The 21,646-nt window shown below is 44.9% G+C and overlaps 1 protein-coding gene across 2 annotated transcripts in view; it reads left to right on the top strand.

Annotated features, from left to right (window-relative positions):
- cep128 (centrosomal protein 128) overlaps positions 1-17,097 on the top strand; it is a 43,476-nt gene extending 26,379 nt beyond the window's left edge. The window contains exons 19-26 of one of the 2 annotated variants that reach the window (XM_086143330.1): positions 1,693-1,752; positions 2,574-2,766; positions 5,483-5,532; positions 10,388-10,411; positions 12,189-12,266; positions 12,431-12,544; positions 14,933-15,041; positions 15,851-17,097. In XM_086143330.1, the coding sequence (XP_085999456.1) occupies positions 1,693-1,752; positions 2,574-2,766; positions 5,483-5,532; positions 10,388-10,411; positions 12,189-12,266; positions 12,431-12,544; positions 14,933-15,041; positions 15,851-15,927 (705 nt within the window). In that variant the 3' untranslated portion in view covers positions 15,928-17,097. The remainder of the gene's footprint in view (positions 1-1,692; positions 1,753-2,573; positions 2,767-5,482; positions 5,533-10,387; positions 10,412-12,188; positions 12,267-12,430; positions 12,545-14,932; positions 15,042-15,850) is intronic. The other variant, XM_086143331.1, reaches the window with a different exon arrangement.
- Positions 17,098-21,646: the final 4,549 nt, after the last annotated feature.

Below are 21,646 nucleotides of genomic sequence, written 5' to 3'. Positions count from 1 at the left end.
ACTCCTTTTAATGTTTTTTTTTTTTTTTTTTTTCCAAAACTTTGGTCGGCATCTTTAACCACCACTGTATATTCCAAAAATCACCTCTGTGACATTTACACTTATCATTCTGAGTGAAGTGTCTGGAAAGAATCGAGCTCAGACAAAGGCACAGAAGTGAAATGGCTGACCTTCCCACCTCCAGGTCACTTTCTTTGCCACCAGGTCAGGGTGTATTAATTTATTTCTTATTCATTTCCGCCGTGACATTTTTATCCCTTGATTACAAAAAGAGATGTGGGTGTAGAAGCGAGGGAAGGAGGGAGGGAGGGCTATCCATCTTGACCTGGAGAAAAAAAGAACCTTGTTGTTTCAATTCCATTTTCCACCTGGCATCCTATGGACGATAAAAGTCCCAAGGTTTTGCATTTTTGATAAAGTAACAGTTGAAGCAGTCAGCCGCAGCTGTGATCGCCCACCGTGCTTGTCAACCATGTCAATCTGAGCATGTTAGCTCACCCATGTTTAAGCACAAGTAACCTTCACAACGCAACGGGCCCGGCCAGCGTCTTGTTAGCCACGCTGAGCCATCAATAAACACGTGAAGGCAAAGGGCAAAACCCACCTTCATCGTACTTCACATGGAAAATACGGTAGAGGCTCGTGAAGCTACCAGGTTGTTAGCTAAAGGTCATACCGCCATGTCTTTCTTTTTTAAATCTGTGAGAACAGTCCTCTTCTCCTCTGGCTGTACCCAAAGGCCCAAAGGCGGCGTGATGCTAGAGGATATTTTAAAAAGGCAGGGTTTTAGCCTTAACAAGCCAGAAGCTGTAGACCCGTAGTACCTATTTGTTCGTGGGGAGGGGACATTGAGTCGCCGTACCAGCGAGCAGTGTGGGCTCAGTGATCTCCCCAAGGAGCTCATCAGCCGTGGAAGTGAGTCACTGTTGCATGAAGGAGAAGGTCAGGCTCCACCAGTGGGCCTCAACTGGAGTAATGGAGTTCATCTTGTTCTGCAGCCCCCCCTTTTTTTTTTTTTCTCTTTTTGCTCAGCAGCAGCACATTAACCTTGACGCAGCCCGCGGTGCTGGGGAGCAGCCGCCCCCGATCTCATTCACCGACCCGGTCCCGTGTCCGTAACTGCCGGGATGTAAATCATATCTGAGGTGAAAATAAAGCATGCAGGTTTTTGTTTGCCGTCGGCTACAAACTTTAGCTTTAGACTTCAAGTTATTTTTCATTTCAAGGTGTAAACACTAATTAACTGCACTATTTAAGCGCACGCGGACGCTAAGATGCTACATCTAGCGTGATGGTTCGGCTACGAGTCCAATATATCAAGATATGGTTTATGTCTCTATGTTTTCTGCTCCACCTTTCTGGATATAAAGAAGATCAGTGACTCTTCCTCATTAGTTTGGATGAAGCACGCAAATCTGATGTTTACTTCAATATTTACGCCAATTCAAAATGCTTAAAACAGGGATTTATTCTTGTCAATGTTTTATTTTTTTAAATCCACGGATACATCTGTGCATCGTAGCCTCTTGGGAGGCCCGAAACCCCCCACTTTGGGAAACCCTGTTTGACATCCGCGAAATCCTCAATTGCAAATCGGATTGGCGTCGCCTCCCGTGGCAGACGTTCTCATATTGGAAATGAGTAACGCTCGCATTTGCATTATTCTTTGTCTTCTTTTTTGCTGTTTAACAGGCTATCGCCCAGAAACCCGGATTAGTAAAAGACCTCCACCGCTGGTTGGCTGAGACAAAGGTATGATAAATGCCAGTGGAAAAGCCACCATCCTTAGAAGGGGAATTTTTATTTTCTGCGAATATTCAATTATATGACCTGAGATTGTGTGAGTGACGCGCGTCCCCGGGCCTGAACCAAACAGGACATTAATGGAACGTGCCGTCGCTCGATTAACTAACCTTCACCGGGGAGAGCGCGCGGGATAGCGCTCAGCGTCGGATTTACCGGACTGCTTTTCACAGCTAAACACAGACAATATGAAAATTTAATTTAAGGCTGGATTTATAGAATTACAAAGTATTTACCACGCTGTCTTCATACCTCCGCTGCGATATGTTCCACCTCTCCAATCTTTCATCATCTGCGGTGACAAACAAGACGGAGACATGCCATAACGTCCGCCGTCGTGATTTACGGTGCTGTTTATAAACGCGTGGCGGGCGGTTTACTCCGTCATGTTTATTTCCTGTCACCGCTGTGCGCTTTTAATGGGGTTAAAAAAAAAAAGACAAGAATGGAATAAAAGATAATTAGCTTCCTAGTTTGCAGTTAGCACACCACGGCATGATTCACAGGCTTAGAAAGGAAGCAGAATTATGATCCCGATTTACTATTCGTTTTAATTGGCCGGCACGTATACTAAATATTTTTATATTTGCCACGGGGGGCTTGCATCTGCTGATTGAGATGTTGCAATTAGCAGCACCTTGATCTTGTCTCTTATTATTATTTTATTCATAAAACCTTGGATTGATTTGCTCGCTTCCTCATTTGAGATAGCGAACCCACCTGGGTGTAGACTCCTCTTCAATTTGTGCACGTGTGTTTTAACTAACCAGACCAAGCTATGCTGGCTGTGCGAGGAAGTGCGCGAGCGTGACACGAGGGAGCAGCGCCTGCGGAGGCAGCACCAGCACGCCCGGGATCAGCTGAAAGCGCTCAGGCGGAGTCGGGACTCGGAAAACGCCGCCATGCTGGAGCGGCTGGATCGACAGGAGAAGCAGCTGCATTCGCTCAGCGCGGAGAAAATAGGTAGACGGCTTCTGTTCTCCCCGGGACGGAGGAGAAAGTCCTTTTGATGGCTCTTACGAGGCAGGCGAGGCTACGGTATTTGTAGCGCTCCAAATTTGTTTTTGTTTTTTTGCCACTTTACTGGTGCCACTGTTGTTAGACTATCCTGGAGAGACATAAACCCTAAACTACACAATTTGAGACCAATTAGTGTCTTCTTTTTTGATGCAAACGCTACTGGAAATCGCACTGTATTTTTTTTTTTTGCGGTTTGTTTTCCCAAGGTTAGCGGGGAACACAAAACTTTTTAAAATGATTTGAGCGGTACCTGAGACAGGCCCTGCTGAAAATGCAGGGATCACTTTTTGACTCCTCATTGAGAACTAACCTGTGTTTTCAGCTCTCTCTCTCATTCATAGACAGTCGCCTTGTAATTTCAGGCAACTGATTCACAACATAGATGTTTACCAGGGTGTGTGTGGTGTGTGATGTGTCCGTGTCACTGTAGCTTGACACTTCGGCACTTAGCGTGTACAAATGTCGTTGAACTTGGCGCCTCCATGAAAATGCCTTTGCAACTGCTGCCGAGAGACTCGAGAGAAAATAGCTAAGAGAAGCTGAGAAGCGTATTACATTTTTATTGTGTTTGAATAGGTAGATAACCAGCCTCTCTCTCTATTTTTTTTTTTTTTTGTTATATTATCTATTTGCTCGTTCAAAATGAATGTATCAAAACACCTTTTGCACCTCCTAATCTCCCGGTAGAGTGTCCAGATCCTGTTTTAAATTTTGCAAAAATAGGTTTGTATTATCGTTGATGGGCACAATGGCGTATCAGTTCAACCTGCGCTGAATATACAATTCTGGCTGAGTCGAGTCAGATTCCCACAACGGCAAATCACCATCACTTTCCTGTAGATCAGGTCTGGACCACACTGTAAAATAATCCACAGAAACCTAACATTCCCCCTCGGAGGAAGCAGCGGCGAGGAAACACCGCCTTTTACTGGAAGGAAACCTCGGACAGATCGAAGCTCTGTGAGGGCGGCCTTCAGCCTCCACCGGTCGGGGTAGAAAGAGAGAGAAAGCAAGAGTGTGATTGACAGCTAATAACTCCTAAAAAATACCAATAATTACAATAATGCTAAAAGGTACATGCTTCTAGCTGATATAATGCAATGAGTTAATTATCATAATAAATAATGCTGGGCAGCTGGCAGGATGCCCCCCGGGAGCCTGCGAAATGAGAAATAAGAGGTTAGTGTCAGTCAGGAGTCGGAAGGCTACCTCATTCAATTTGAACCGAACAAAACAACAATTTGCTGCCATCCGTGAGAACGTACAGATGGATTACAATGGCCGTTTAATAGCGGTATTTTATTTTCACAGCAGTAAACAAGTTTTTTTTTTTTTTTTTCTCCTCATAAATTCCATTTTATAGAATATACGAAGAGACGGTTTTGTAAGCTATCAATGCTAACAAAACTTTTTTTTTTTTGTTATTTTGAAGCATCGCCTCCCTTTGCTAGGAGTCTCGTTCTGCCCGATGTTGATGGAATCAGTCTGTCCTGGATGGTTGCTTGCAGATGAGGACCAGGGAGCCTGGCTCTCTGTCCTCCAGTCAAAACTGTTGTTTTGCAGAAATGACCGCTTTCTTGGTGCCGGCTGATTATTTACGTTGCTTGCAGAGGTGGAAATGCCATCAACTCCAAGCGGCTTAGCGGCAAACACAGTCTGAGGGAATCAAGGGTGAAATGAAGAAAAAGGGAATAATAATGCGGCGGTGTTTTCTTTCTGGAATGTGCCAGGACTGATTTTCTCAAAAAAAAAAAACCTTCTTAATCATCATGTTCAGATAAATTACTGTGTCCCTTTTATTGACTGCATCCCGCCATTAGTTTTCCCGCCACATAAGGGCTGGTCTCATACAGAAACCGAGCCACCAATATAGGCTATTTTTAACTTGAAGTCAAATATCTGATGGCCTTGCAGGCAACAGAGGCGGGGATAAAAAAAAAAAACAACCCACACATCCGGCCAGATATCCAAGCGGTCATCTGAGAAGTAGCAGAAAGTGACTTTTGATCTCCAATGCAGTGACAAAGAAAGCAAGCGACTGCAAACACAGGAGAAAACCACATCCTGTGTGATATTCCAAGCAATGCAGAAATATCTCAAAGTGCATACTACGATATTTCCATAGACTCCGTGAAAGGATTCAGACAGTGTCTGATAAGGCAAATTATTATAGCCATTCCAGACCATGGCGGTAGGATTATTTAGGATGTAACTTTTTTTTTTTTTTTTTTTTTCCATAACTAATTGTCTTACCCTTTCACATTAGTAAGGTTATTGCAATTCCCTGTTTAGCCTCAGTTAACAAAAAGGAAATGGAAGATCCGCCTTGTGTGGACACCCATGCAAATAAAGTCCAAAATAGATTCAGCCGGTGAAGTAAATGAGAGCAGGGGGAAGCAAAATGTAAAATTCTTCTTCTTATTTTTTTTTTTTTATATTGAATTTTGTTGAATGCTGTGATTTCTTTATTCATCATTGCAACAACTGTTAGCGCTGGGCTGAGGCACTCTAATTTTTGATTACCCAATCATTTTCCTTTCGGTATAGGAATATCCTGTAATGTGCTATTTTCCCGTTCGTTCGGAGTGAACACGCTCACCCTTGTGAATTTGCCGTATTCTTTCACGTCTAAAACTGAAATTGCGATTTCTCCTTTCAGAACTGTCGGAGAAGAGTCGTCGGAAGGATGAAGAAATACGGAGCCTCCAGGTCAGCCCTTTATTCCAGCTAGGCCGCGTGATTTCCAGTCACTAGATGTCGCCTTGCATTGGCACCTTCTTCGGAAATGCACAAATAGGCAACCCCCCCCCTAAAAAAAAACAAAAAAAACAAACCTCAGTCGCATTCCGCCCACAGCCCTCCCCTCGTCTTATCACGGCATTGTGTTGTCACCCCGCGGAGAGCCAAGAAGCAGCCAGCCAAGGAGAAAAACACAAAGAAACACACACTGTAGAAAGTGACGCCTTGTGAACAATGTCAAGCGGTGACATATGCGCACTGGGAAGGAAAACATGTACAGAACTGACTGTTGTCAGCGGATGACACATTGATTTTTCATAGCAGAGAAACTTTGTGAAGGATTTGTTTCTTTTCTCTTAAGCGAGATGATTCCATTTAACTTATACCGATCGCGACGGTGCATAAGAAGTAGGCACGTCTCCCGGCAGCATGATCTCCACGGGCAGCGAAACATGCTCTCATCAAGACATCTGTTTTTATAACATGTGGCATGATGGTCTTGAGGCTGCAGCTTGATGTGACTGGTGGCCAAAAAAAAAAAAAAAGTTATGAAATAAGCAAACTCCAGCTATCCACCTATCCTTTCATAGTCCAAACATATTGGGAAATAGCTGAAATAGCTACAGATACATTTATGCATACATTACATTTCAGGTGTTTTGTGCTTTTATGTAAGCTAAAGTTGGCAGTTCACTGGAACTAAAGTACACATTGACAATAGTGAGCAAATGGACAATTATGGCATGTTGCATTCTGTGTATTGCAGATAAATCCCCTACATAAAGTAATATAAAGAGAATTCAAAAAATATACTGCAATTACTGTCTTTGTTGTAGAAAGCGGCAAAGTATGAAATTGTACTGTGCAGATTGGTTTACGCAAATAACAAAAAAAATCTATTCAGCAGCTTCATTGTCTGCGTTAAAAGAATCATTTTCAGTTGGAAAGAACACCCTGAAGCTGAATATGGTTAGAAGATAAGTGGGTGACCTTAACAGAGGGGTTTTTGTATTTAGAAAAGTCTGCAAATATCGCATTACGCTCAATGTGTCAGTTTATCTCTAACTTCTTTTTGGGGTTTGGGGCACCGCGGATTGAGCCGTGACCCGGAGGCTGCAGGTGACACGGAGTGAAGATAAAGATGTTCTAGATCCCTCATAGCTGATACTTTAGTAGTTGAGTAATGTGCCGTCCTAACATGTTCATGTTTCCACGCAGTGCAGCCAGCAACAACTCAAAGCGCGTGACAGCTATAATTAACAATAGCTCTCACTGTTTTGTCCACTCAATGTCAGGGAAACCGCAAGATCTGCCAATTCAGCGTTTGAAGTTGCAAAGCAGCCGCCTCCTCAGAAATGGAAAAAGTTATGTTGACTTACTGTTTCCTTGTGGGAACAAAATAGCACTTTACCTTTTCTTTAAGCACATTGTATCACTGTCTCGGGAAAAATACCCGGGGTATTGAGTTCTTTGCCGCAATAGTCCAAAACATGGCCATTTTGTATTAAAGTAGATCCACGATACTAAAACAACCCTCGGACGAGTGATGAGAAACAAAGTGATGTGTGCGGAAAACAACTGGTTACTATAACAATTTATTGGCTGTCCTGTATGAGAATGGTTCTGGGTGGTACAGCAGAGTATAATAACATCATAACTGCATTTGACTGAGCTAATGGTTCATTAGACTTGCATCTGTTTGACGTGGCCTGGGAGAAGCTGTATTTTTCCCATATGTTTTGCGCTCCAACCTGTTCCATCTGCAATAATCTCAGTACATTTGTTCTTAATCATTGCTGTTATCATTCGATTAGGTAGCTAGCAATACGTATACTATAGTGTTAAGCAATGATTGTACTCCTGCCCTTTTTTCCAGTATCCACTCTATCCGTTGAGCCGCTCAAAGGTAATTTCCAGACACATTATTCTTAATCATTTTGTCTTTTAACTTGCTCAGTTGCTACATCCACTGTGGTCAAGTGTGAGTTGGATGTATCGGATACTGAAATTTGGTCTTTTCAAAATGGAAAGTCAATGTGTTCACCATCAGCCCATCTTTCAGTGTAGATAGACACCAGGGGTGCCCACACTTTTATGCCTTGTGAGCTACTTTTCAAATGACCATGTAAATATGATCTACCAACGCCGAAAATGCTGAATTCATATTTATTCATATATCTACTGAGTATTCTTAACACAATATACATTTGCATAGCTGCATGAACCCTTGTGTCACACTACAACAGAGTACTTTTTTGGTCATTACCTGACTCTGATGACTTGCATTGCGCGGAGACTGCCAGATAAGCAAAGTCTGAACAGTAGCTGCTGTTAGGCGGTCTCAAGCTTTTGAAATCAGCCCCTTGGAAAAATTGCCTGCTGTCTGGACAATTGTGATTTTAGTTCTTTTTCCTTATTCCCTCTCAGCTCGCTTTTCTGAGGGAAATTTGTGTTGTAGCTTTTTATGAACAGTCCGAAAAGTGCCGCTCCACATTTCTCTTTTTTTGCAAGAGCAATGGCAGATTGACAGATCAAGCGAATGCACTCTGAATATGACGACGTGCATAAAAGTCTTCCTCCAATTGTGCATGGAAAGGGTACGTTTTGGTTTCTCACCAGATTCAACTGCGGCACTTATGTTTTACCCTTTCTTTAGAAGAAATCATTTGAAAGGTGAAGTTGCCGGTTACCTATCTGGAACTTGTAGTTGCTTGCGCACATACGTGGTGGCTCAATCACCCCTTTGGGAACCCCAGATATACCTCCTAAAAGTGATATTATGTAAAAAAAGTAAAGGTAAAAATTTAAAAAGAAAGGTAAAAGAAAGGGGGAAACATAAGTGGTCCTAAACAGCATCCTTGAGGAATACCGTAGCACTTTTTTTTTTTTTTTTTTCGTCTGGAAGGCCAAATAATTGCTACATTCGTTTAGTTACTAAAAAGCAAGCATAGATAGCAACTATTATTCCAACCTGAATTTGTTCTTCATTAGTTAAATTGTAACACCCTTCTTTGAATTTATCACGAGTCCCCATTAGCTATATTTAAGTCAAAGTTGGAGTCTTCATGTAGTTCTGTGTTTAGAACAAACCTGCTTCCCTGCGTTCATCAGAAAGCGGTAGATTCAGAATGCATTTTTGCTCCGTTACTCGGACGTGGCAAATGCCTAAAAATTGAAAATCATCTGCAGGTCCAGTTCTCATGCACATCTGTCAGCTTCCTCCCGTTTCCTGAGTATATCCAAGAGAAAGCATTGTGTGCCTCCTGCATGAATTCCTCCTTGCCGACATCCATCAAATTGTAATGATGGCTGGTTTCGGCAGCCGAGATGCGACTGCCACAGATACGGCAGATGATTCCACTCAAAGGTGTCATGGAATAATAGACAGTGTGTCTGTTGATGGTATTCGCGCTGCCTGTCCGTATTAATAATTTGTTTCCTCTGGAATAATTCAGCAGCGCATCGGCTCTTCAAACACGCGTGCGGCACGGCAAAGGCAAAGAGCGCCCATCATTACGGTCGTGCCCAAAAAGAGGGACTTTAATCCATCACCAAAACAACCGCTTTCCCCTTTCTGAGTTAAAGCGTGGACAGATTTAGTGGAGCTGACTGAAAGCGACAGGCAATATCCAGCTTTGGGACTCGTTGCGGTTACAGTGTTTGCAAAGCACAAATTCAATAATGCACAAAATCCATCCCAGCTGCTATTATGCAATGCGAGTGATTTGAATCGTGTCTGAAATGGCCTTATGTGTGGGATAGTATGTTGGAGGGAGAAGAAATGCTGGAATCGGGTTCCCTCTCGAGGCCTTCGACACCTCGCAGGACCGATATCGATCCCCGTCGGAGCCCTTTGTTCGCGAGGCGCGAGGCGTGTCGCTTTTCCTTTGTCTGATGTCAACACAATCAGGGAGGTCTTGCGGTTTCATTTTCCTTCATTGTTGCGGCCCGCTCATTTCCAATGAGCACCTTTAAATTACAATTTTGGTTTTATTCACCGTTGCCAAACGGCTTAGCAACCCATAATTGTTGTCTCGTGTTTCTGACGGATCGCCTTAAGCCCTATGGGCGGTGTGATGCAATGGACAGGAAGCTAATTGTCGTAGCAAGGGAAGCCATGGGGTTAAACAACCGATCGGCGGATTTGCCGTCGCAACTCTTTTCAGACCACCGGCTCTCCCGTAGTAGCTGACAGCAAAACACGTACACTCGCACACATACAACACCATCCCAAAAATGTCTGTGTGTGTGCGGTTCGCATCTGCTAGAGCTCATGCGCAATTAATCAGCACTCCCAGACCCAGTCGAGCTTTTAATTATGAAGAATGAGGAAAGAGGAAGATGTAGGGAGGGAGGACAGCTAGAGCGAGGGAACACGGGTGAGCAAATACAAATAAAAAATAAAGTCTTGCCTGGCCGAGAGCGGGGGGGAAAAAAAAGTACCCCTGTTACAAACACATCAGTTGCAGGTGTGTGTTTGAGTGGCAGATAAGAGGCGCAGCATCACTTGCGCATTGTCATAGAGGGAACATCAGTCAGGAGCTGGATGAGCAACGAGAGCAGTTTGTCTTTGTGCGTGCGTGATAAGAAGCTTGTTGTCTTCCAGGCTCTCCTCCTCCAACCTCCCACTGCCATTTCTCTTCCTTGTTATCATTTCGTTGGAACATCCCACTCTCCTTGCACTTTTCTCTCCCACGCGCTCTGCCAAATCTACCTTTTTGTGCGCGTCCCGGCTTGTTTCATCGCCGTACGGTCGGCTCCGCGTTTTGTTTCGCGTCTACAGTTTTGCGCGTGAAGTCATCTTTGTTTCTTTCCCTCTTTCCAGGATCGCGTTCTGGATCTGGAGACGGTAAGTTAAAACCCCGGTGTCGTGTCGCGTCTCGGCGGGATTCGTTCGAAGCCCCGGTGGTTGTTAAACGTAGCGGTCGCGTTGACTTTCGGCCTGAATCAGCGGAGCCTCGCAGGCAGGTTCGGTCAAGGTTGTATTTGTTTAGAAATCCGCATAGGCCAACGCAAAGTTGGAAATTAATTGCTTTAGTCAAGGCTCAGACCGCTGTTAATAATCATAAGTCTTGCTGATGGGGTTAAGAGTGGAGGTGTACCGACAACACGACGTTGACCTAGCGTCCACCGCCAACACCCTTAATCAGCTGTTTGACGGCGGCGTGGAATTGCTTATCTTAACTGACAGCCGAGGAACATTCTGCCGGCTCAGAGGAAAATACACAGTAAATTAAGTCACGTAGCTTGTGCCGTCTATCCATCGCCATGTACGCGGCGCCGCTCGGTCACTTCAATTAACCGTTGCGCGATAGCAGAGGAAGTACCCCGCGCCGAATAATTGCCGCTCGCCGTATCGACGCCGCAGACGGGGCACGCCGCTGAGATCATCCGGCGAGTCTCACTTCGGTTTCTCGCAGTCGGCGTGAGAACCCAGAACAAGTTATCGCGCTCCCATCTGAGCCGCGATGTGACGGAAAGGAGAGCGACGAAGCGGGGAGAAGCATGGATTCCAAAGACCGCGGCGCGACCCAAGTCCAAACCGAGCTACTGAATAATTCAGATCCTCGGCGTGGTAATTACGATCGAATCAATAGGAGCCATCCAGTGAATCAGATGGTACAGACCGCATTCCAAAAGAATAAATGCCAACAAAGAATTAGATTATTCAGGCTGAAATTAAAAAAAAACAAACAAACTGTATTTCGGTAGTGCCAGGTTGTAAAGGATTATCTTATATTTCTCAGATGCCGGTTTCGCGGCGCCAACCATTAAAAAAAAAGAAAGATCGCAAATTGCAGCAAACCCTCCTCGTCACCCCCGCCGAATAAACCCTCTCATCCCGCGTCGACGGTAAATGTGACGTACGTCGCCGGCTAATCCGCGCTCTGCGATGAATGCCCCGAAGTCCTGGTGGAGCTCCAGATGGTGGAGGAGGGCGAAGGCATTGCCTCAAAGGAATGCTTAGATTTAGCGCCTTGAGCCTAAATATGCCAAATCTGCATCTGTGCAAAAACGTTTTTGCCTATTGCTTATTTTTCAAATATCTGTTCTGCGCCTGCGTCCCCGTTTATCCACTCGCAGTCTTTTCCTCGTCGTCGTTAGCTAATTGCAGCGATACAGCGCATTAGCACTACTTAACCCGCTCAAGAACACGTAACGGTGGAGGCGGAGATATTTGTTTTTATTTTGAAGAAGGAAGAACTGGAAGCTGTTTTAACACCGTGGTTCCTAACTGTAGGCCGTCAGAGCATTTACATTTACCGAGCGACATCCGCGATACTCGTCGTAATTAATATTCGTGTTTATATTCAGGGTTTGTCCAGTACACGTTTATCTGTGCACATTAAAATGCTGCAACACGGGAGGAGGACTCAGCTTTGCCAACGCCACAAGCAATCGCAACTTCAAATGACCCTTTGACTGGAATCGGTATCTCATTTCACTAAATATCCCGCGTTTGGCCGCCTCCTCCCTTCGCCGTCACCGTCAGGAGGCTTTATTTACTTGTGTAATTATTTCCGGGCCGTTTTGAGTTTGCGTGGCAGCATTTGTCTTTTTTTCGTGTATTGATATGAAAATATTCACAGTTGTTCGCGCTCACGCTGTTGCTCTGCGGTCACCAGAATACAAGAGTGGCCCTGGACCACTTGGAGTCCATACCGGAGAAGCACCGTCTCATGGAGAACTTCAGAGACTTGGAGGTGAGATTTATTCATAGACAGATAGCTGAGTATGAAAATAAAAACCAAAGGTAATGATTTAATGTCCCCCAGGTCGGGTTTGAAAATGAAACGCACTCCAATGCACGTAACGACTTTGTACACGGAAGCTGTTTCTGTATAATTTGTTCCCTTCTCTTGTGCAGGAGTCACAGCGGCAGAGGGACATGATGGAGCAGCGCTACGCCAAATACAAAGAAGTCGTCTGGGATCTGCAGCACCAGCTGAATGAGTCCGAATGCAAAATGCAAGAGTACAGAGTATGACGCGCACACACACAAACTAACGCGAACAAACACACACTGCTAAAGACAAGCGGTTACGTATCTTCCGGAAAAAATTTGAGGTCTTTCAAGAGCCGAAACTCGGAAACTCAGAAACCCACACTTTTCTAATTTTAGCTACTAATCGTCTCACTTTGTATAAACAACAGCTGTTTTGGAAACGATTGCCTGATTCGGGCAGCTAGTTATTAGTCCAGCCCGCTAATGTCAGCGTCGCCGCGCCTCGGCTAATTTGCAATTCGTGTGAATAAATGCATAGCTTTACACGCCGGGTAATGAATCACAGATGGATGGAGGATGACGGGCAGCGGCGCAGAGGTGCGCTTAAGCCACACTTAAATTCTTTACCACTTATCTTCCATTGTTCATCCGCGACAGCAGCATGAGGAGCCGTCCGTACGAAACCGCACAACCATACAGCCTCTTTGAAATCTGTTTACTCCGTCAGGTCCCGCGCCACTTTGTCAAACGACTTCCGTTTTTTTTTTTTACACAAAAAAACAAAAAACACCACAAAAAAAAAAAGAGGAATGCATTAAGCTAACAGCAGCCGGCAGTCCGGGGTTTGTTTCGGGGAAGTGAAATTGATGGGACATCTTAGCGGCGCCTCCGACTCCATCACCGCGACTCGCCGCGCAAACAAACAAACAGCCCCCGCGCCGTTTGGAGTACCAGTTCCCGGCTCGAAAAGGAGGAAAATAGCAGCCATTTTTTGCAAAATGAGTCCACACGGCGGCCCTGATGTTGCATTAACGAATACAAGTGCTGGTCCGGTGCGGGGCCAACAAACGCCTGCTAAATCAGCCTTTTATCAAACGGCAGAGCTAGTTTACCACGGGCTTCAAATCTCCTACCGGCTGCACTAAATACACTGAAAATCCTTACTTACGAATGCATCAACTTGCGCTTTTTGCGAGACACGAGCCGTCGCTCAGTCGATTTTTCTTGCTTAGTGATACGAGCAGGGATCGGAGTTGCGAGCGACTTAAATGCCACTTCCCTGCCTGTCAAGTGGCATTTAAAAAAAACGTTGGACGTGACCGCCACAAGGTAGCCCAGCGAAAATCATTGAACAACACGAGTGTGGTGTGCCACTTGTCCGTGACGAGATAAAAAAAAAAAAATGTTGTCTGTGAGATACTGTGACGGAGAGCGTCATCTGTGACAACGCGAGAGACATTTACAGGGATTCGGTGCAGCAGACGGTGGAAACGTCAACAGACGAGGCGTCAGAAGAGTCATTCAAAGCCGGTCAGGGACGGGTTGATCGTTTTAAAAAAAGGAGCGGCGTTCACTCCCTCGCTAAATGAAGTTTAGCCTTAAAGTGTCGCAAAGTGTGCAACTGTGTTTGTCAACACATCGTAGCATGAAGTGCGTTGCAAGTAAGCTAAAGTTAAGCGATGTATCACCAGATGAAAAACTCCTCAGCCGATCTTCAAGGTAAATTGATATAAACCTAATACACATATTAAAAACAGTTTATTTCTTCACATATTTTTTTATACACTATTTGTGATCTATAAAGTACATTTTTCTCATTTTAAAAACGTACAGCTGGAACGGATTAACAGGGTTTTAATTCATTTCAGTGGGGAAATTTAATTTGATATACGAGCAAACTGAGTGCGAACTCGCCTCCAGAACCGGTTAAACTCCTGAGTCAAGGTCTTAAGGAATCGACCGTCCTGTGAAGACCCTTCATGCCGCAGGGCCACGTCGAAGGGCAGCCATATTTGGCTGGGTTTTCATCGGCGCCGGCCTGAAATTGGATTTTGTGCAATTGGTGCGTATCAAGGTTTCCCGCCGGCACCGTGATGTGCTGCAGAGTGAAAACCGGTGCAGAGAAACGGTGATAAACGGACCGTAATTTCCTAATTTTATTTATTCCCGAGTTTTAATGACGGTTTTTCTTATCTGGCGGTCTGAAATACATTTGGGTTGTGAAACACATACAATGACGGTTTCCAATTTGTGCAAGCATGATCGTGAATCCCCAGAACCTCATGTTTAGTTAGGTGAGTAGCAAAACTATGACTGTAGCTTAGCTATGAAATGAAATAAGGAATTGTCATGGTTAGTTTGGTAAGAACTTTATTATTGTTAGAAAACTTCTAAAATGTTTTGACTCGAAAGTAGACTGATGAGTCTTTATCTTTTTATTTACCCAACTAATTGGGTTTTACTTATACTTGAATTGCTGTGTTTTTACACACCGCTTCACAGGGAGCTCAATTTGGCTTTTCGGGGATGAAATAACATCGAAAAGCCGATTTTTTTTTAATTTTTTTTTTCGGTTTGGTCTTTATCATTGGCCTTGGTGTCCGTGGACCACTGCTCCTTCTCTGACCCGGTCTGGTTTTCCAGGAGGAGAAGCTGGACACCACATCTCGGAGCCTGAGGCTGGCGGCGCTCTCCACCTCCGTGAAAAGCCCCGCCAAGTTTGTCAGCAGCACGCCGAGGACGGAGACGCTGTGTGAGTATTCGGAGACCGGAACCCCTCATGCTGCAAGACGGACTGCCATTTATTTCTCATTCAGAGACATTTCTAGAGACACTTCAGCTATTTGCCGGTCGTTTATTATTCAAGCAAGAACAGGAAACGGCTCTTTAGAGCGTTCACCCCACCCTCAGGGGTCGGGACACACTTTTATTTCTAGAATTCTTAATGAAAAAAGGGGATAAAAACTCAATTTGGATGCCATTTCTTTGTTTCTTCAAGTCTCTCCCTTATCACGGGAGCTGTGTCTTCCGGACGAACGATTAAACTTTTGAATTTTTCATATTTCCTCCCGGCAACACGGACTCATCGGCGTGGCCGCGGCGCCCCTCTCATTCCCGTTACAACGCCCTCAGCTTTTTTTTTTTAGATATACCTCTAAGTTCCGGGGTCGATTTGAGGATGAAATACACGCTCGGCATATTCCCGCCATTCGACACCCAGAATTCAACTCCTCCATCAATGCTTAGAAAGTGTGTGTGTGTGTGTGTGTATCATTGCCAGTGGCCCGTTGCCAGAATCCCTTGTAGCACTTTTCCTAAGCCGCGTGCTGATATTTGGCTCAGTGTGAGAGACCCGTAATTATTGCGGCGTCTGCTCCGCTTCCAGGATGGGCGGCGGCCAAAAGCCCATCCACAGCGTCGGCTCTTTGCCGGGCGAGTGGCGGGAAAATAACGCCATCGGTCGATTTTCAAAGCAGGGGGGTTGTAGGTTCCTTGGGCATTTTGGGCCGTGGCTTTGCTCCGACGTACGTGACGTCTTTCTTCTATCACCTCCCTTTCCAGTCGCTCCACGAAAGCGCCCGAGCAGCCCGGACTTCGAGGAATCGCTCATCCCCAGAGCCGAACCCCCGGCAGACTAGCTCCAACTCAGGGTGAACCCTGTTATTTGTAGCGCCGGTGACCCCCCCCCCCTCCTCGGACGTGCTTGGATAGGGTAAGACCACTGGGGGAGTTCAGCCTGAGAGATTTCACAATATAAAAGAATATCATACAAACTCATATCATACACACCTGTAAGCCGCTTTAAATGAATGTTGTTATTCCTCACTACTGCACCGCTCCACCCTCAGTGGTCCACGCTCTTTAACACGCCAGCGGGTTTCTCACCATTATTTGCCTTTTAACGCTCAGGAAAATCAACGCAAACAAAATCTTAGCGGGCCTCGTCCACCCGTTCCCGCGCCTGGCGTCCGTGCGCCGCGCACAGCGTGTTTATGAACGCCGGCGCCTTCATGAATGTGAGCTGAGGTGTTCAAATGCTGCCTCTTTTTTTTTTTTTTTTTTTTTTTTTACTCGAATTTTAACTCGAGGATTATGTTAATTACCTGATCTTTGGGTTTTAATTTGTTTTCATAGAGTGACGCAGTCAGGACGCTTTTTATTTATTTATTATCACTGTACTTTTCACACCGTCGGTGCAAACAAAACTCGTAATGCACTCCAACAGTATTGATGGACAGGGGAAAGTCTTTGTGCACTCATCCACACACAGACACACACACACACATAAACACACACAAACACATATTGAGCACAGATTTGTGTGCCTATGTTGGTGAATGAGCCTTCTGGTGCCTTGTGAATATTTGTATGTCTTTATAAAAGTAACACACATACACACACACACACACACACACACATATATATATATATGTGTGTGTGGTTGTGTGTGTGTATTTCTTTTTTTTCCCCCATCATGAAAATGTGACAAATGTTTTTTTTCTACTTCAATCAAGTGTTTCTGTTTACTGTGTTCTAAATTTCATTTTGTACTATGTATATATACATATATATCTATATATATTTATAAAAAAAGAACCGGCAACCACTATGCCTATTTCTAGATGCCTGTTCTATCAACAATCTGAAGGCGTTTGCACTACAAATAAACCACTGATGCAGCTGAATAACTGTATTTCTAAGCACGCGCGTTTGTGTTCCGAGTGTTGGGTCCGCAGCGGTGCTGCGCCTGTCGCGATTACACCCGAAATTCCACATCGGCGAGAGAGCGAGATCCGGCCCTGCTTTGATTCACCGCCAGGCCTCAGATCCGCAAAGGCAGCTCGGCAGAGCGAACATCTCTCAGCGCTGCCAGCGGTGCGGCGGAGTACTGTGTGAAGATAAGGAGACGCACCAATTACCGTTCAGCTCTCACAGTCGCACTGCAGCGGACAAGTATTTACCGTTTACGGATGTTACTGCAGAATGCATCAACGGCAGGTCAGTGATTTCCCGATAATGGGACAGAACGGTTTTAAGAACCGTCCAGCTCGAAGTTTGTTACAGGATCTAGCCTCCTGCGGGGGAACCTTTTAGTTTTGCATACTGAGAGGAAGTGTGACCTCCGTGAAGAGAAGGAAGACGGCACATGAAGAGCGAAGCTCCCACAGCATTCGTGTTCCCTGGGAAGAAGAACCATGGACTATCAGATGGGTTGAAGTGTTTTTATTTTCTCCCTGCTCTGCTTCACCGTTCGAAGAACCCCGCCGCTAGCTAACTCTACTCTACTTGACACTTGTATGTTCTCGATATGACAGGGTGAACCCTGCCTCAGCAGGGATAGGCTCCAGCAGGAAAGAAAATGAAGGAATACATTTTTTTTATAATTCTCTTGGAAAAAAACACTGAGGTGGCCTGGTCCTTTAATTGCAGGTTAATTCTAAATAACAGAAGAAAAAGATAAAAATACTTTTGAAACCATTGACAACTCGCTGTGGGAGTGTTGTGATGTTTCCGGTCTTGTTGGGAGCGAAAGTCAGCAGAAACGGTGTAGAACCGCCGGGCGTCCGTCGTCAGCCCGGTTGGTCGGTCTTCTTTACCTGGTGACATCAGGTGATTTTCGTGAATAGTCTCGTACGGCAGCATCTCAGATTCCGCCGCCTCCGGGGTTGGGAACTTATCATTATACTCAGAAATGTTACACGCCGTTCAAGCCGGCGTTAATCTGACAACCTCCGTGACCCAATTATTTGCTCCCAGGCTCTTGAAAAACACCCCCAATGTGCTGTCACTTGACCACTCAACGGTTTTATCTCACTATTTTTCCTTATTTTCTGTTTAAAGCGTTATCTGCTGCGGTTCCTTTCCTCCACTGGGCTTTCATTAGTCAACTCTTTCTTCAAGCTGAACTCTGGTGATTATTCGCCTCGTGCACTTTGACTTCGCCCGTCTCTTAGTGACGCTATGGATTGTGGCCTTCTCCGGGGGGGGCGGCGACATTAATCGTCCCCCTGTTCACCGCCGCCGTTTGATAGATTGGAATGACAATTTGTACACTCTCTCCGTTCTTGCTGACATGGTCGACCCCGTGATCTTTCCCGGGGGAGATGAATTACGCCATCTGGGGAAATAATCGCAGCGGGTTGCCATAACAACTTCTGACCTTTGGCGGGGGTACCTGACGGGTCAGACATACCCGTCACTGAGGTGGTTTATCACTGCGTTAGCTAAAGGTGTTAGCATTCATAGCAGCTTTTACTGGAGTAGTTGTAGGGGCGGCAGGGGGGCGAGAGAGTGAATGGTTGTGTCTGTACGGCTGTGAATACTTGTATGCTTTCTATGATGTGAATTCTGAGTGACTACATGACTAAGAACAGGTGATAGAATTGTTGCATGTCTATATGATGTGTAATTGCACCAGTCAAGAACTACAAGAATGAGAGCGAATGGTTGCATGTCTCTGACCTGTGAATGCCTCGCATCAGCAAGGTACCAGGTCGGATTCCGACTCGAGCCTTTCTGTGTGGAGACTCCCATGTTCTCGCCCGAGTCGGTGTGGGATTCCTCCCACAGTCCAAAAACATGGAGGATGGTTCATTGAAGATCCTAAATTATCCAGATAAGTAGTGGATGGTTGCAAGTCTCCTTATGAAGTCTGAATTGTTGTATATCTATATGAGAAGGTGACGGTCTGTCCATCTATGTGGCCCTGTGATGGACTGGTGACCGGTCTAGGGTGAACCCCAACTCTTACACAGTGACAACTAGGATAGGCTCCAGCATCGCAAAAATCCTAGCTACAAGAAAATCAGTACAGTTGGCCGAATGAATGACGAAGACTATCTTGGCTGGCCTGGGATCCCCTCAGAAGAGCCGGACTAAGTGGCCGGGATCAGGGAAGTTTTGGGCCTCTACTTTAGCTGCTGCCCCCGCTAGCCGACCCTGGATTAGCAGTAGAAGATGAATGGATGAATTTACCAAAGTGCCACCCCTCATGTAGACTCCAGCCTTCCATCTCTTACGGCTCATCCAGGGTCGGGAGAGTAGATGTACCCACACCTCCCTCTCCTCGGTCAATTCGTCCAAAATGTAGTCCCTCCAGGATGTCTTCTCCTGGACCTGAACCACCCTGATCGGATGCCTAGCTAGCAGCGGCTACTCCAAGCCCCACTTCGCCGCAATATAGCTGTTTCATAATATAATGAAATATAATGTGCTGGGTAATCTAAATACCCAGCTGGCTACTTCTCTCAACTGTCCAATGGGAGCAATGTGAAGCTTAGCCATCTGTTTCCTTGGCGCTGATATTTCTACATTTGTCTAAACAAATCACCCCTGGCAGGATCAGCAGCTGTTGACTGGTGACCCCCGACTGCCTAATGTGATTCTTCTAACGGCAACCGCTGTCTGCTAGTCTGAACTCTATTAAAGTTTAAAAAAAAAAAAAAAGAAAACAACTCTTAGATCAGGCGGTACCGACAGACCCGTCCGCCCCCCTGATCATCAAATCCAGCTCCAGCGAGTAGGGAGCGAGTAATGTGTAATGCCAGAGGTTTGCACTGATTTCTACGTGTCTTTCCTGACAGAGGAAACAAGGCCAATATAGACGTCTTAGTCTTCATTGTCGATAAAAGTAAATCTAAAAAGACTTATTCCTTCTAATCGTTGCTTGGACTCTGAGGTAAACAATCAGATTGTGTCAGTATAAAACAGGTGAGTGCAAATTTCAAAGATAGAGCATAGAAATAACCTTATAAATACTTTCAAATATAACAAAAAACATTATAGAACCAGCCCATCGGGGTTCAGTGTTTTGCCCAAGGACATTTCGACAAAGCAGACATGATGAGCTGGGAATCGAACCGCCAACCTCTCATTTGGAAGAAGATCAATATTTTTTAACACAAGCCAGAGTTTTAAAGATGATGAAAACTTCCATCACAAACACACATACACACATATTCTGAATAGGACCTATTTTAGTAATTCCATATATACATGTATATATATGTACATATATATATGCATATATGTATATATATATATATATATATATATATATATATATACATGTATATAAGAAAAATATATAGTTATAAATATGTATTATTTTTTTGATCAATATTATTATTACCTGTAATACATATTTGATCATTTTATTTTCATAATGGAGTTCTCCGTGTGTGCATGGGTTCCTCCAGGTTCTTCCCACAAATATGCAGAGGTTCATTGGAGACCCTAAATTCTCCAGGCGTTTTAATGATTGCGTGAATGGTTGTTTCACCTGAATAAGAGCGTGAATGTTTAACGACGTGAGTGAAGATTAGATGATCGTTTGATTACATGACTAAGAATAGGAGATTGAATGGTTGCATGTGTATATGACGTGTAAATGAACGAATGAATGGCCATATGGTGACAATGAGTGAATGTCTGACTTGTGAATGGTTGTGTGTCTGAATATGAGGTGAATGAGCGAGTAAATGGCCGTATAGGATGTATAGGATGAGAGTGAATAGCAGCGCTTTATGTGAATGATTGTTGACATGATGTGTGAATGGTTTTATATCTGTAATGAACCTGTAAATGGTTATTTGTCTATCTGACATGAATGGGAGTGATTGGCTGCACGTCTATTTGCCATCAACATGTACATCTATGTGACGTGCAAATCGAATAGTCGAATAGACGACATGATGTTTAGAAGTGAATAATTGTGTCTATATGACATGAATTAGACATTGAGCACAACGTGAATAAGGGAGCGAATAATTGTTTATGTTACCCGAAAACCGACTGGTGACGGGTTCAGGGTGAACCCTCCCTCTTGAATATTTGCTCGCCTGCGTCTTCCGTGTTTCCTCGTCCTTGCGATCCCCCTTTTCCAGGTGATTTGAGCGACAGCGGCGCTGCTCGCTGCTGTGTGTCCTGCTCCAAGGCATTAACAGCAGGCTGTTGGTTGTAAAGCTGCAGCGCCGTGGGAAAGTTTCCAAAACAGCAGGCGGCCTCCTCTCCTTCTTCCTCCTCCCCCCTGCACCTAATCGTGCAGACACGCAAAACATCAGCTTTGTTAAAAGAACAAAAACACACAAAAACAACCATTTTTGCACGTAATGGCTGGCGTCCCTCCCTCTCACAGCCAATCAGAACGCAGCGGGGTGTCTTGCGAGGTTGATTCCCATTAAGCGTATGTCAACCATGTTGTCTTCCGGCCTTTGGGATTAACGTCTTTATACAAAGTGCGATCAGATATGTCGTTAAAACTGTGGGTTTGGCGTCTGCTCGCCGATGTGTGATTTTTCTCGTGGCGCCGCGGCGTCCCGTGGGACCAGGATCCAGCTCTAGACTGGATCAAGGACC

Source organism: Fistularia commersonii, chromosome 36 (assembly GCF_037954325.1).
Source record: "Fistularia commersonii isolate RoL2024-O1a breed Wild chromosome 36, RoL_Fcom_v1.0, whole genome shotgun sequence".
Classification (NCBI taxonomy): Eukaryota; Metazoa; Chordata; class Actinopteri; order Syngnathiformes; family Fistulariidae; genus Fistularia; species Fistularia commersonii.
Note: the sequence above shows the minus strand (reverse complement) of the source record. Positions and strands in the feature narration are given on the sequence as shown.